Source organism: Pipistrellus kuhlii, unplaced genomic scaffold (genome assembly GCF_014108245.1).
Source record: "Pipistrellus kuhlii isolate mPipKuh1 unplaced genomic scaffold, mPipKuh1.p scaffold_m20_p_5, whole genome shotgun sequence".
NCBI lineage: Eukaryota > Metazoa > Chordata > Mammalia > Chiroptera > Vespertilionidae > Pipistrellus > Pipistrellus kuhlii.
Genome location: NW_023425551.1, coordinates 5,658,822 through 5,674,819, shown reverse-complemented (window position 1 = coordinate 5,674,819; position 15,998 = coordinate 5,658,822). Strand labels below are relative to the sequence as shown.

Sequence of the window (15,998 nt, the reverse complement as noted above, 5' to 3'; positions counted from 1 at the left end):
TCCCGGGTTCGATTCCGGTCAGGGGCATGTGCCTTGGTTGCGGGCACATCCCCAGTAGGGGGTGTGCAGGAGGCAGCTGGTCGATGTTTCTCTCTCATCGATGTTTCTAGCTCTATATCTCTCTCCTTTCCTCTCTGTAAAAAAATCAATAAAAATATATATTTTTAAAAAAAATAAAGTGAGATGGAGGAGGAAGAGGGTACAGGTTTTAAAGGGCAGTGGACCTTTAAAATGGTTGACATTTTTGAGTGATTGATTGTGATTTTGTGGCCTTTCCTTTTTTCATTAAACTCACAATGAATGATCGAGTTTTAAAAGCTGGTCAACTTTATCTTAAAAACAGCTCCACATCCTCTTCTTGTGTTTAGATTTATCTAGACAGAAGAAGGAATATGAGTTCAGAGCAATTTAACACATGCCATTTAGATTGCCTTTTTTTTTTTTTTTTTTTTTTTTTTTTTTTTTTAGCAAAGGGAGTTGCTATCAAAACCAAATTTCAAAGTTTGGAAATGGGTTTCTTTCATTTAGATGAGATTGAGGTTCTTGTAGGAAATACTAATGTCCCTTATTGGTAATGGGATCTTTGCTGAAGTTATTTTTGTGGTGATTATAAAATGGGAGATTATAATTTTGCTGAATTAACTCCATTGGTTATTTGCATTGGTTGGATTATTTACGTGGATTTTATGTTGTCTGAATTCCAAGTGTGTGGAATTTGAGAAAATTATTAGTAAGTGAGAGAAGAACTAAATGCTGCTTAGGTTGAATATGGTAAGAGCAAAGGAACTGTTGTTCTGTATACAAATAAGGGCTAGAATTTGGGTACAAAATAAATTTGCCTAAGAGCAGTGGTCTCAATCTCTAAAGTAGATTAAGGGGACTGCTCTTATCAGCAGAACAAATTAATCTTTAAAGGCATATAGTAAAAATAGTGTCAGTGGTTTTTAAGTTAAAGGAGATGGGGTGTGTGTGTGTGTTGGGGGGAGTCATCCAGGATGCCTAAGACCTTCAGGAATCTCTGTTGGCAGAAGTGATTATAACAACAGTAGGCACAAACGTTTACTCATAACAGATTCATGAGCCTCTTTTCAGATAATGAAAAATAGGATCAGTTCTGGTGTGCCCTGCTAGCAAATGAACCTCTCCAATGATAAACAGCACTATCCACTCTCTCCTCTGAGAGGAAAGAAATTAAATATCTCAGTGGGTAGTGATGATGGTGCTGAAAGCCTGTGACTGCAGGGAGCAAATCCCAATGTCACATGGGGCCGGGGACACTGAAGCGGTGTTCTCAGTGCTGAATTGCTGCCTGTCCCTTTGGCTTCCTGTGTGACATGAATATTTAAGCCAACAAAAGTTTACAGTGTGATGTTTAAATGCTTCGCTGGTTCCTTTGGTGAGGATATATTGCCATTTGGAACCATTTTCAGGGTTGCCATCATGTTTTAAAAGAGATACCTATTATCCTTCCATTGTCCTCACTTACCTAAACTTTGTTAAATCTAGAAATTTATCTTGCAGAGTATGATAACTAGAACTAAAACTGTATTGTATATTTGAAAGTTGCTAAGAAAGTAGATCTTAAAAGATCTAATCACAGAAAAAATTAGGATAGCTCTGTAGTAGTGAATGTTAATTAAATTTGTGAGTATGTCATGATATTGCTGGTGGGAATGAGGTCCTTCCACTGAGTTGCAAGAAAAGCATTTGAGGACCCATGTATGGGAGGATGAGATGCAGTGGTAAGATTTATTGGAAGAGAAATAAAAGACTGTTCCCAGGTTCCTGATGTCCCATCTCCGTCTGTCCCACTGTGGAAGAAGTCCAGCTTTGTCTTCATCTAGCCCAGAAGTAGAGTCAGAGTCTAGAAATTCTGTGCCATTGCTTTGGAGCCTGCCTGGCTGCCATCGAGGCTGAGCTTGGGGCCTGCGCAGCTGCTAGGCCCGCATGGCTGCTATGGAAAGAGAATGCACAAGTGAATGGTGGAAAGCCCTTGCCATTGTTGAGCTTCTATTATATTATCTCAGGCTTTCCAGCTTACCAATCTCTTTCCCACTCCTTATGGTTTGTACTGGGTCCACCCCCTAACTAATCCCTTTTCTGGATCTTCCAGGGTTTTTGTCCTTTATCCAATCCTACCCTTTTCCAAGGCGAGGCGCCTCCCTTTTATGGTCACCATCTAGGCTCCTGCTACACATGCACCCAGCAAAGAAATGATTCCCTTTTTATGTTATTTCCCCCTCAGTCTTCCTGGCTAGTGACCAGCAATGATCCTTCCACCTGTTTGGAGAATTAGGTGCTGAGGCAGAGGATGCAGCCATCCTGTGGACAGCCTATGAATGCTGCAGCTTCCTGGTGAAGCATCTTAGTGTTCAATTCAGTTCCCTAGTTCATTATGCTTAATGTCTGATTCCCTTTGCTCCCTTCCATTATTAACATTTTTTAATTGTTTCTTTTTATTTTTCAATTACAGTTGACACACAATATTACATTAGTTTCAGGTGTACACTCCAATGATTAGACATTATAAAATTTGTTAAGTGATCATCCCCCAAAATCTCATGCCCATCTCATACCATACCTAGTTATTAGAATATTATTGACTTGTATTCCCTATGTTGTACTTTAGACCCCCATCACTACACTGTAACTACTAATTTGTGTTTCTAAATCCCTTCACCCAATCCTCCAACCCCCTCCCATCTGGCAACTGTCAAAATGTTCTCTGTGACTACAAGTCTGTGTCTGTTCTGCTTGTTCATGATGTATTTTGGTTTTTAGATTCAATTGTTGACAGCTATCTATTTATTGCATTTTATTGTTTATATTTCTTCTTCTTCTTCTTCTTCTTCTTCTTCTTCTTCTTCTTCTTCTTCTTCTTCTTCTTCTTCTCCTTCTCCTTCTCCTTCTTCTTCTCCTCCTTCTCCTCCTCCTCCTTCTCTCCTCCTCCTCCTCCTCCTCCTCCTCCTCCTCCTCCTCCTCCTCTTCCTTCTACTCCTCCTCCTTCTCCTCCTCCTCCTCCTCTTCCTTCTACTCCTCCTCTTCCTCCTCCTCCTCTTCCTCCTCCTCCTCCTCCTCCTCCTCCTTCTCCTCTTCCTCCTCCTTTTTCTCCTCCTTCTCCTCCTTTTTCTCCTTCTCCTTCTCCTTTTTCTTCTTCTCCTGGAAGATCCTTTGACATTTCATGGAATATTGGTTTGGTGGTGATGAACTCCTTTAGCTTTTTCTTATATGTGAAGCTCTTTATCTGACCTTTAATTCTAAATGATAATTTTGCTGGGTACAATAATCTTGATTTTAGGTCCTTACTTTTCATTACTTTTAATATTTCTTGGCACTGCCTTCTGGCCTGCAAAGTTTCTGTTGAGAAACCAGCTGACTGTCATATGGGTGCTCCCTTGTAGGTAATTAACTGCTTTCTCTTGCTACTTTTAAGATTCTTTGTCTTTAACCTTTAGCATTTTAATTATGTATCTTGAGGTGGGCCTCTTTGCATTCATCTTGTTTTTCTTTTTTCTTTTCTGATTGCATGTTTTGCTTCCTCACATTCCAAATCACTGACTTGATTCTCAGAATCCTCTACTGTTGTTTTCCTATAAATTATTCTTTATTTCAGTTAGTGTAGCCTTCATTTCTGACTGATCCTTTTAAAAAATATTTTTTTATTGATTTCAGAGAAGAAAGAAGAGAGAGAGAGAGAGAGAGAGAGAGAGAGAGAGAGAGAGAGAGAGAGAGAGAGAGAGATCAATGATGAAAGAGAATCATTGGTTGGCTGCTTCCTGCACGCCCCTTATGGGGGATTGAGCCCACAACCTGGGCATGTGCCTTTGACCTGAATTGAACCTGGGACTCTACAGTCCGCAGGCTGATGCTCTATCCACTGACCCAGACTGGCTAGGGCTCTGACTGATCCTTTTTTATGTTCCTTAAAGTTCCTTGAAGTTCTAAGTTCCTTGAGTATCCTTATAACCTTATAACCATGGTAGTTTGCTTGCTTCCATTTCATTTAGTTCTTTTTTTTCTGGGGATTTTTTTCTCCTTCTCCTCCCCCTCCTCCTCCTCTTCTTCCTCCTCCTCCTTCTTTTTTTCATTTGCCACATGTTTCTTTGTCCCTGCATTTTGACTATGTCTCTGTGTCTGTTTCTATGGATTAGATAGAGTTGCTAAGTCTGTTGGATTTGGTAGAGTGGCCTTGTGTAGTAGGTATTCTGTAGGGCCCAGGAATTTAGCCTCTCCATTTACCTGAGCTGGGCAGTCCAGATGTGCCCCTGTGTGGGCTCTGTGTACTGTCCTATTGTAGTTCAGCCTTGATTGCTGTTGACGGCACTGGGAGGGATTGACCCTTAGGCCAGTTGGCTGAGAGGACCAACTGTGACTACAATGGAAGAGCTGCTGTACAGGACCTGACCCAGTCTTGATGGGGTTTCTTCTTTAATTCCCTAATTGTAGGACTTCCGTGCAGCCAGATTTCAGATGGTTCTGAATGATGGTTGTTTTGTAGTTTAGTTGTTATCTTGATGTGCTTGTGAGAGGAAGCGAATACTGTGTTTACCTATGCTGCCATCTTGACCTTCCTTTATTAGTATTAACTAGTTACCTACATAAACAATAGTGTGTGTGTGTGTGTGTGTGTGTGTAGAATCATTATGTTGTACTCCTGAGACTAATATAACATATGTCATTTATGTCTCAAATTAAAAAAAAATATTCTTCTCTTCCTCCACCTGATCACAACTTACCTCACTCTCATGTCATCTATTCAATGCCATGATTTTTGGAAGAAATCTCAGGTAGATGTGCAAGCTGGGGGCTGGGTGAAAAAAGGGATTGAGAAGTACAAATTGGTAGTTGCAAAATAATCATGGGGATATAAAGTATAACATAGGAAATACAGTCAAATAATATAGTAATAACTATGTATGGTGCCAGGTGGGTAATGGAAATATCACAGGGATTGCTTTGTAAAGTATATAATTTCTAACCACTATGCTGTACACCTGAAACTAATACTAAATTATATTGGGGTTGGGCAAGGGGAGAAGTGCAAGCTGACTTGATTTGCTGTCATCCAGCAGAGAGTCTCAGACCAGGAGCAGATGGTTCCTGTGACTGTGCATTTTTAAGAAAATGACTGGTGCATCCACTAGGATGACAAAGAGAAGACAGAACACAGGGAATCTGAATCTCAGCCTTCAGAAGCCTCACCTGCTCTTTCTCCTCACTCTACTTTGTACTCTGTGTAAGGGGTGAATACTTTTTTGGAAAAGCAGGTCCAGCATCCAGAGTTCTGCTATGCCCATTTTATTGGAGCTGGCATGATCTATATAATTAACGTGTTTGGTGACAACAAATGGTTTAAGCATTTCTTTCTAAATTTCTTTTTTTCATAAAATACTTCTAATCAAAGGGCTACCACATAATATCCATTTACTTTATCTTTTTAAATGACTTGAAATGCTGCAAGAATGACATAAAGGCAGATTATGCACAAAGCAGTGACTTGCAACTGGTGCTGTGGTTTCTGCTTTTCCTATTTTCCAATGGAGCCATCTTCGCGTAGGCATTGCAATATCCTCAATGAGAGTAACAGATGAATCACTCAGTGTCTAGGGAGGTTCCCAGATGCCTGGCTCTGTGACAATTACCAAACCGATGTCCATCTGCCACTTCCTGCACTGGATGGAGCTGGCGGGAGGAGGTCGAAGCGGAGAGCCACAGGGCCCGGGAGGATACCAAGGGCTGAGAGCTCAGAGTACAGTGTGGCCACTGTGATTTCATGCCCTCTGACAGCACCACATGGCTAAAACTCCAGAGTGACGGAGGACCTTCTGTGTTCACAGTGGCTGCCAGGTTCCCTTGGAAACCTGCTTTGGCTTCTTTGTTTCTTAGAAGTCTCTTGTATTAATAAATCGGGTGGCTGCATGTTATATAAAGTCAGGTTTCCAAGGTTACTGGAAATGTTTATTTTCTTCCTATTGCTTTTTTTGTCTCTCAGGTAGGGCTTTGTGTGTGCGCTTGTACGTGTACACACACACACACACACACACACACACACACACACACACACACATGCATCCTAGACTCTGCCCTTTCCTAAATGCTTCCCATCTTCCCTAACTTCCCTCAGGCTGGCTAGTATTTCAGGGCTTAAAGGAAACTCTCTAGAACCTTCCCCCATAGTAGCTGCTGCCAGTTGATACCTGTATATAATTCCACACACCCCAGTTGATACACAACGGCCCCTATCTTGCCAATTGAATAGCTTTGTTTGTCTTTGACTTTCTCAACCTTTATCAACTCTTGACTTCATTGAGCACCTCTTCCTTCTAGAAACACTAGAAAACCCTCTAGCCATCACTTCCCTTGCCTTCTTAATAGCACTTAATAGCATACTTTAGCAAGCATGTCAAACTCGAGGCCAGGGCCGCATGCCTTGTTCAAATAAATGAGGTATGTGGACCACTGGCCATGAGTTTGACATGCTTGCTAATGGGTTTCCCCATCTCTCTCTTTTTTTCCCCCCAGTCTCTTTTCCTGACTCTAACTTCTCTACCAGACCTCACTTGTTAGAGGCCTCTGGCCTTGGTCTCCAGTCTTCTTTTCCTCTCTACTTACACTTTTCTCCAATGTTACTGCATCTAGTCCTGTGATTCAAAGCATTATCATCTGCTGTGTCCAGTAGAATTTTCTGAGATGATGGAAATAATTTGTATCTCAGTGTCCATTATAGTAGCCACTAGTCACATGTGGCTATTGAGTACTTGAAATGTGGCTAGTGTAACTAAGGAACTAAGTTTTAAATTTTATTTATTTTCATTAATCTGAATTTAAATAGACACACGTTAAGGACTACTGTATTGAATAGCCTCAGTCTAAATCATTGTGTTTATAAACTATGGGTGATAACCCATTAACTGGTTATGGCCTGTGTTTTTTCAAAATAAAATAGAATGAAAATATAAAGATGTATTACATATAGAAAGCATTGTCTTTTATAAAATGTTGGTTTTAGTCTTTTATCTCTGTCTACTAGGCTGCTATAACAGTGTGTGGGTCACACATAGTATTTTAGTTTTTCAGTTTGTTTTTTTGTTGAAAGCCACTAATCTAGTGCTGGTGGTGCCCATATTTATGTATTCAGCCATGAACTGAAACCCAAAGTCATGTTTATTCTCTTGATGTCTTTCCCCAGATGTCTAGTAGACATCTCATATCTGTAAATCTTTTCCCCCCTTCAGTTATTCCGTCTCCGCAAATGCCACTGCTTTCTTCTAGTGATTCTGAGGAGGCCCTTAATTTCCTTTTCTCCTGTCCCTGCTCCCCCCTGCACCCTACCCCATTCAGTCCACCAGTAAGGTCTTTTGACTCTGCCTCTGAAGTGGATCCTGAATCTATCCACTGATTTCCATTTCAGTTTCCAGCAACCAACTCCAAGAGACTGGCATCCCTTGCTTGGAACACACAACAGCTCCACACTGATCTCTCTTTCCCTCTTGTCTTCATAAAACCCATTCTCCACACAGCAGCCAAAGGGATTTTTTAAAAGCCCAAACCCGATCATGCTCTTGTCCTTGAAAGCGGCTGGTGACTTTACATTGCACCGAGAATGATCTCTCATCATCTAACTGTGGCCAACAAGGCCCTAGTATTTCTACCAGCTGACGTTGGCTTTCCTTTGCCAGGTATGCCCACTTTCTCACTGGTTTCTCTGCAAGGCGTCTGTATGTGTGCCGTGACCTAGACCCTCATTCTGGCTTCATTTTGTTAATTCAGGGCTTTGCTCAGATGTCATTTCCTCAAAGGGTTAACCATTCTGTGACCAAATGAGTGTCCTTAACTCAAGTCTAAGTGATCTGTTTTGGAAGTAAATGAAATATGTTATTACTTATATAGAATATTCTTGAGTAATAGAAACCAAGAGCTACCAATCAGTATTTTTGATTAGAGATCTTTGAATTTTCTTTGTGAATTATCTTTAATCAACAAAATCTTTTTTGCAAGTGGTGTTGTCAAGTTTCTATCTGGAGAATATCTGAGTTGAGCATCTTACTATGCAAATTTAATGAACAGTTTAAAACATGCACAATAGGGTACATTAAGTTATAGACATAAATTATGTTAATATAAAATTTAAATAAGGTTTTTATTCATGTTAATATGTCATAAATACAAGATGAGTTATGCATTTTAACTTTTTAATCACTCAGATTTTTATACATCATACCCAATGTTTTAAGGAAATTTGAAATTGATTTGAATTACCAAATTACTCTTGTCTTGAAGAAGAAAGGTCTGTAGTTTAGGTTACGTCTTTTCTTATATGATTTTAGTATTATTTTATAATGATCTTTATGAAAAATATTATTAAAATTGTGAAGGAAAGTTACCAGACTTATTAACAAGATAAATGATAGGGTTTGCAATTCTGACTTTTGCTTGAAAAAAAGAGAGAGAAAGGAAATCTTCACTTAAATGTTGGAACTTTTAACAGATTAAAAACACCACAAAATTGAAATTGTATGTGCAGCATACTCTGCATCGTTTAAATCACACAGTAAAAGGGGCAATAGGAAATGCATTTAACTTTTCAAAATGGAAGCTGACTATAAGTGAGAGAATTGAGCATCATTTTATCCTAGAGAATTCTTAAAATTAGATGAAATTTTGTTCAGAAACTGAAATTAGGGCCTCATTTTATTCACATGGATTTCATTCTGTCCGAGTTCAGAAATGGGTGGCGATAAAAATGTTTTTGTACTTCGACCCACTTTGGGATTGCTGTCCAAAGGGAATAATCCAAATTGTAGGCGAAGACTGATGCACAAAGGTGTTAACTGTGGCATTGTTGGTCATTTTGAAAAGCCAGGGACCAACCAAGTCTCCATTGGTGGGGGAAATTGAGCAGATTGTAAAAATTAATTTTAGTGATTATACAACCTTTTCTTTTTAGAAAGACAATTTAATGTTGTGGGGAAAAGTTCTGACATAATGCTAACTGGAAAAAAAAGGATATATGTATGCAGTCTGATCTTAATTAGGTAAAAAATACTTTCCATAGAAGAAAATATGTTAATGGTGGTTCATTCTGAGGAGTAATTGTTGCTGGTTTGTATATTCTACTTTTTCTAGGTCAAGCTCATACTGCTCTTATAACAGCAAAAAGATTATTAAAAAAGGAAATAGGGTGTCTAATAGAAGATGAAATATTCAAGCTTATTGTGCTTTAGAGCCGGAGAATGGTTGCAGGCATCATTAGCCTGGGAGCTGGTGACTAAAAGCTGTAATTGGGGTCGGAGATAGTCCAAGAGCTTAACCAGTGCAGAAGTGCAATGCAGAGGAAGGTTCCTTCGTGTTTTTGCTCAGTTCTGCATTGCTGGCTCTCACTTGCTGACCAGAACGTGTCGGACTGCTGTCCTCCTTGTCTTTGACCATCACAAATAGGAAGGCTAAGTCATTATCTAATAAATTTGATCTATTTAGTGGCCACATATTTTTGTGTGAACGCAGGCTTTGAGTTTTATTTCATTGCAAGCGAGGCAACCTATGTGCACATTCTTTTTCTCATCCGAGTTCTTTAACTGCTGAAATTGCCCTTAAAGAGACCACAAACATTGTAAAATGTGTGTAATTACTAACTCATTAAGTTTTCCTGTCAATTGATACCAAATATTTTAAAACATGAGGCAATCATGAATGATTCCTGATGCTGTAAATTGGAAACCATTCTAGATTGTTCTTCAGTGTTTGGGTTCTCAGCCATGAATCATGAAATCACTTCAGTGGGTCTCCCAGCATTATTTTGTAAGTGAAATTAGCATACATAGAAACTATAGGGTTCATTGTGCATAGTAAGTATAAGTTCTTTACATTTTTATTTTAGGGGTGTGTTTATATGTCCTGGGTTGTAAATGGAAAACGTGTGTGTGTTTTTAAAATGATGATTTGCAGGGGCGGAAAAAAAAAAAGTCAAAAGTCTTCTTGTGACATAGACCGGTGCTTTTCAGTAAGATCCCAGGACCAGCAGCATAGGTGTCACGTGGCAGCGTGTTACAGATGTGGATTCTCGGGCCCACCCAGACCTACTGAGTCAGACACTCCGGGGGTGGGCCCAGCACTCTGTGGGTTAACAAGGCTCCCTGGCCATTCTGATGCACACTCAAATTCAGAACCGCTGGTCTCGCCCTGCCTTCCTGGGTGTGGTCCGGAGTCTAACACTGGCATCACCAGCCAGCTAGCTGGGAATGCAAAATCCCAAACCCCAACCTGGATCTACTAAATCAGAATCTACAGGCTTCAAGGGTGATTTGTATGCTCGTTTAGAGGTTTGTCAAAGGTTTGGAAGCACTGATCTAAACCACATATGCCTTCAGGGGCCATGTGGACAATGTCAGTGAATGAAGGCAGCCTGGACTTCTCCATAAAGATCACAGCTCGTCCCTGACTTAATGATGGTTCAGCTTATGATTTTTCTATTTCATGATGGTGCAAAAGTGATAGTTTAGTAGAAAACATACTTGGGCCGAAACTGGTTTGGTTCAGTGGATAGAGCATCGGCCTGCGGACTGAAAGGTCCCAGGTTCAATTCCAGTCAAGGGCATGTACCTTGGTTGCAGGCACATCCCCAGTGGGAGGTGTGCAAGAGGCAGCTGGTCGATGTATCTCTCTCATCGACGTTTCTAACTCTCTATCCTTCTCAATTCCTCTCTGTGTAAAATCAATAAAACATATTTTTTAAAAATTAAAAAAAAGAAAACATACTTGGAATTTTGATATTCTCTCTACTAGCAATAAGCAGTAAAATATTCTCTCATGATGCTGGACAGCGGCAGTGAGATGACTTTGCCCAATCGTAGTGCTGTTAGTGTTCTGAGCCTGTGTAAGGGATGCTAGACTAAGCTATGATCTTCCATAGGTTAGGTGTATTCAATGCATTTTTAACTTATAGTATTTCCCCCAAATATATTTTTATAATTTCAGAGAGGATGGGAGAGGGAGGGAAAGAGGAAGATAGAAACATCAATGATGAAGAATATCATTGACTGGCTGCCTCCAGCATGCCCCCCACTGGGGATCGAGTCTGAAGCCCAGGCATGTACCCTGACTAGAACTGAACCGTGACCTCTTGGTTCATAGGTTGACACTCAACCACTGAGCCACACCAGTCAGGCTCAACGTACAGCATTTTCAACCTAAATCCCTTGTACGTTGGTTGAGGAGCATCTCTATAGCAATTAGAAGGCATTATGGTGTGAAATGTAAGCACTTTTCATGTGTTTAAAAATGTCCTGCCTTATATCAGTTGGGATTAATGCATCCAAACAAACTCATCAACTGAGGTTAACTTCAATTGACATCCGTTACTTCGAGCAGATTTTCAACCCACAATTTTAATAGAGTGACCACCACACATTAACGTCTTCTGCTCTCTATTAGGAATTTATCAAGGAGCTGCTCTCTCGGATAAGAGGCATGAGGAAACTGAGCCCCCCGCAGAAGAAGGCTGTGTGATTCTGCACAGGATGGAGCTGCCGGGAGACCAAGACAGGGTCCCGGGAACTGGACTTCACTCAGACTATTCTTCAACTTCTTTAGGGCCGGGGGGATCTGTTAGACATTTATTCAAGAGTGTTCCGTTTTTGGTTTCTAAAGGTTTTGTTAGTGAACTATTTTATTAGCAAAGATATCATGACTCTGGTTTCAGCCTAACCAGGGATTGTCAAATCAGACAGCCATCCAAGGATGGGCTGGGCTAGGCAGTATTTTCTTCGAGAAATCTGATGTTGCTGACCTAACTATACAGGGATGATGGTTTTGTTGTTGTTGTTGTTGTTTTTACAACTAGTTGGGTAATTGTTTTTAATTAAGTTCTGCATTTGACTCAGACGTCGAATTTCTCCTCCTTGTATATATCTACACACACAGAGTTCCAGCGTAGATGTGCGCTTTGTTTCACATTGATGAAATGAACGTGTGGTTGTCCTTTAACGGGAGGTCACAGCGCGTGCGTTGGCCAGAGGCCACTGGGTATTCTTCATGTGAGTGCTGCTGACCCCTGACATCTGCTTCGTGCACCAAAGTGAGAGAATCCAGTGTACCCGTTGTTTGAATGAGCTACACTACAAAGGTGTTGAGTTGGTCAAGGGCTTAATTTATGGACTTTATATAATTTCATTCATTGGGATGCTTTGCCAGGTCGTGTGCTTATTGCCTCGTTTGTGGTATTTTCTAAAGTTTTATGAATCCTTCGTTGGGTGAACTACTGGGGTGTCTAGAGAGCAGCCCACGCTATCTGGGCAGTGTTTTCTGTGGAAAATGGGAGCACTGGGTAGCAACGAATTCTCTGCTTTAAACCAAGTACTGTGTAATATCCTCTCCTTTGGAAAACAGGTCAAAAGGAAGCCAGCAAATTATGCAGCTCCCTTCTTAGAAGTAGGTTCTGGTCACTTCTGTGCCTGGGCAGCAGCAGACCAGAGGGGTGTGTGCGCTCACTGGTGAGCAGAGGGAGAGGTGGGGAAGCCTCTCCTTCTCTCAAGAAAGTTGGAGGAGGAGCATTGGCTGGTCGGGAAGCTCGGTGGAGAGTGCGTTTCTGGTTTCTCAGAGCGGCATATGGTGAAGACTCTGGCTCTAGGCACCCCGATTCCCTTGCCTGGAGGTAGGCCTGGGACGCCTGTCCTGCCCCTCTCAGTTACATACCAGCTCCTTGGGGGAGGCTCAAAATTCAGATGGACTCTGGTGGAGTAAAAGGTCAGAGTAGAAACTCTTGCATCCCTCCAGGAGGTCCCGCTGCCTCCCCATAGAGGCTCCACCTGCAGTGAGCTATGTCTGGGGGGACCCTGTTGGAGCACAGGGGTCAGGCATTTTCTATCAAGGGTGCTTTGAACATATTTTATTTTTTAAAAGAACTATGTTTGTGAACTTTATGTATACTGGCAAGCTTTTGAAAATGTATTTAATTTTGTAATGTTTACCAATGATTTCTTTACAAGCTATTTACTCAAATAAATGGAGCTGCTTACAACTCTGCTCACCATTTGCCTCGTCAAAAAAAAAAAAAAGGTCACGTGCTGACTTCACTCTGTCAGGCGCTCTGCAGAGGAGGGGCCAGGCCGCCATGTCTATCTGTCCTTTCTCAGGCAGTGGGGCCCGGGCCTCTCCTGCTGAGAGCAGCAGAGCTAGAGGACTTTCCAGGGTTGAGAAGGAAACAGAAGGAGAGTTCCGGGCACTTGGTCCCGCCTGCCTTCTGTTCCAACCCTCTCCTCGGCCGTGCCCCTTCCTCGTGTATTAAAGCTCCCCTTTGCCCATCTGATATAAATCCTCAGGAAGATTTCAAACCAATCAGCTATCCCAATTACCATGAGAATGCCATGCACCCTGTAAGTACAGAAAAATGCAGGATTTGTACAATTTTCCTGAGGCTTGACCAGCCCAAGTTATGGGCTTCAAATAAAGCAAGATTGAGCTTTTCCTCCGAAGGCCTTTGATTCTGCCTCAGAACACACTCCCACCTCCCCCCCCCCTTCCTTCCCTCAGGGCCTGGCATCACCTGATGTCCCCTGGGCACTCAAGCCCCTAGCGTGGGCCTCATCTGACTCCCATTCCTGCCCCCAACACATGCCCAGTCACTATGCTCGTCTTCCCCTCATATCTCTGATCCGTCCCTTGTGAACGCTTGCCTTCATGGCTGGCACCGTTGGAGTTGGCTTCTCCATGTCCAGTCTTGCCTCTCTCTGATCTGCTCTCCACCCAGTAGCCAGAATAATCTTTCTGAAAGACAGCTCTGATCATTCCACTTCCTACATAAAATCCAGACATTGCTACATTTCTTACAAGGAATTGGTCTCTGGGTCTCCCGCCCCACCTCTTGGCCTTGCACTGATGGCTAGTCAGCTGAATTCTTTGGGATCTCTGGAATGTTCGACATATTTTCTCGTCTGGGGCTTTGCAGGAACTATTGCCTTGGTCTGGAGCCTCCTCTCTGCAGCAGGCTCTATCTGAAGAGCTTCCAGGTTGACCCCTCATGGCATGTATCCACAGCATTATTACTGTCACTTCTCCTGTTCGTCTCTTCTGTTACACTAGAACCCTTGAGGATGGGACTGGATTTTATAACTCAAGCACCTGCTCTTGTGGTCGGTCCATCAAAGGGATCAATATGTGTTTGCCAACGGAATAAATAGCATGAAAGGTTCTTCAAGAAAACTCAGTTGTTTCCTTTCCAGGTGGGATAGTGGTTCTTAGACCTTAATGTACATTTGTTTCATGCGGGAAGCTTTCAGAACTGCTGAAGCCTAGACCCTCCTCCTGCCCATTTTCATCAGCAGCTGTAGGAGCAGATTTTAGACACGTGTCCTTACTAGCTCCTGGACTGCGACCCCTGGGCCACTGTGTCATTCTTGTGTCGCCTGATGCGTGAGTTGGACCTCAGCTCACCATGTCTGTGCTGTTACAGCAGGTGGCAGCTACAACATCAGCACACTGACTAGTTCTCATTTTATTTTCTGCTGGAGAGGAATGAAAGCCCAGCACTGGGGGATGACTCCGCAATCTCCAGCTTCTAGTCCAGTGCTCCCTTCAACACTGAAAAAATCAGAGGTTAAACTTGACCGAGTGGCCTCTGTTCTCCTCAATAATAGTAACGGTTCCTGTTTATGTATCACTATGCTCAGGGCTTACATACCTTATCTCATTTAATCTCAACATTATTGGTACCAGGTAAATTGCACGAGCCTCGTTTTACAAATGAAAAAACGAACTCAGAAAGGTTGAGCAGCTAACCTGAGGTCATACAGTTACAGAGCTGAAATGCAAACCCAGTCCTGTTGGATCCACACCCCTGGACCACGAGGCTTTCCTGCCTCTCACAGGGGGTTAATTTCATCCTCGCTCACATGAGTGAAAGCCATGAGCTGCATCTGATGTGAGCTGGGCCCCCAAGCCTATGTGTGGGGGTTGGGGTGCTCTGAGATTGGAGAGGGTCCCTGGCTACCTGCCGCTTCTTCCTCACCCCAGGGGCTCTCTGCTCCTGAGCCAGCTCTGTGCTGCTTCCCCCCTAACAAAAGGCTCCCGACGTGGCCGTGGCTGCTGTGCATGGACCGTCTTTTCATCAGCCTCCTGAGAAGGCAGCATTGGGAGAAAGCACAGGGTACAGTGCTTTGCAATTCCTGTAACAGGCAGGTGTCTGATTTTCCTGTACCACCTGGAGTCCCCACGAAAGACTGTGCAGAATCAGCTTCTCAACAATAGGTGAGTATGTGGTTATACCTCACTCTTCCAAGATGATCCAGTGGTTGGAAACATGAGGTCTTATTTAAAAAAAAAAAAAATTATTTCAGAAAGAGGAAGGGAGAGGGAGAGACAGAAACATCAATGAGAATTATTGATTGGCTGCCTTCTATAATATATACCCCCTAAAGGGGATGAGCCCCAAATCTTGGCATGTGCCGTGACTGGGAATTGAGTCATGACTTCCTGGTTGGACACCTGAGGTCATTTTGAGCCATGACTACCACTTCCCTACCACTGACTGAAGACAGAGCCAGACCGGCCCAGGCACTAGGCCTACCGCCTGGAGAAGCAGGTGGGAGAGGACCCTTTCCCTTTCGCAGTGCAGGAGAGGCTGCCAGGGGGAGCCAGACACTTGCCCTCTGGCCTAGCTCTGCACTGGGCATGCTCCACACTCAGCCTCCTGGGATTGAGTCTGTCATTCCTTATGCATCTTCATTTAAAAAAAAAAAGTTTTAAAGGTTAAAAAAAAAAAATAGAAAATTTTTAAATAGAAAAAAGCTTATAGGATAAGGATATAAATAAAGAAAATATGTTTGGATAGCTGTACAAAGTGTTTGTGTTTTAAGCTTAATGCTATTACAAAAGAATTAAAAGTTAAAAAATAAGTTTATAAGGTAAAAATGGCATAGTAAGCTAAGGTTAATTTGTTATTTTAACGATAAATTCTTTATATATAGTGTTTCTGAAGTCTCCAGTGTGTACAGTATGCTCCAGGC

At 42.2% G+C, this 15,998-nt stretch overlaps 1 protein-coding gene across 1 annotated transcript in view; it reads left to right on the top strand.

Annotated features, from left to right (window-relative positions):
* PPP1R14C (protein phosphatase 1 regulatory inhibitor subunit 14C) overlaps nt 1-13,020 on the top strand; it is a 62,810-nt gene extending 49,790 nt beyond the window's left edge. Inside the window, exon 4 of the mRNA XM_036414203.2 lies at nt 11,431-13,020. Coding sequence (XP_036270096.1) covers nt 11,431-11,505 — 75 coding nt within the window. The 3' untranslated portion in view covers nt 11,506-13,020. The remainder of the gene's footprint in view (nt 1-11,430) is intronic.
* The last annotated feature ends 2,978 nt before the right edge of the window (nt 13,021-15,998 follow it).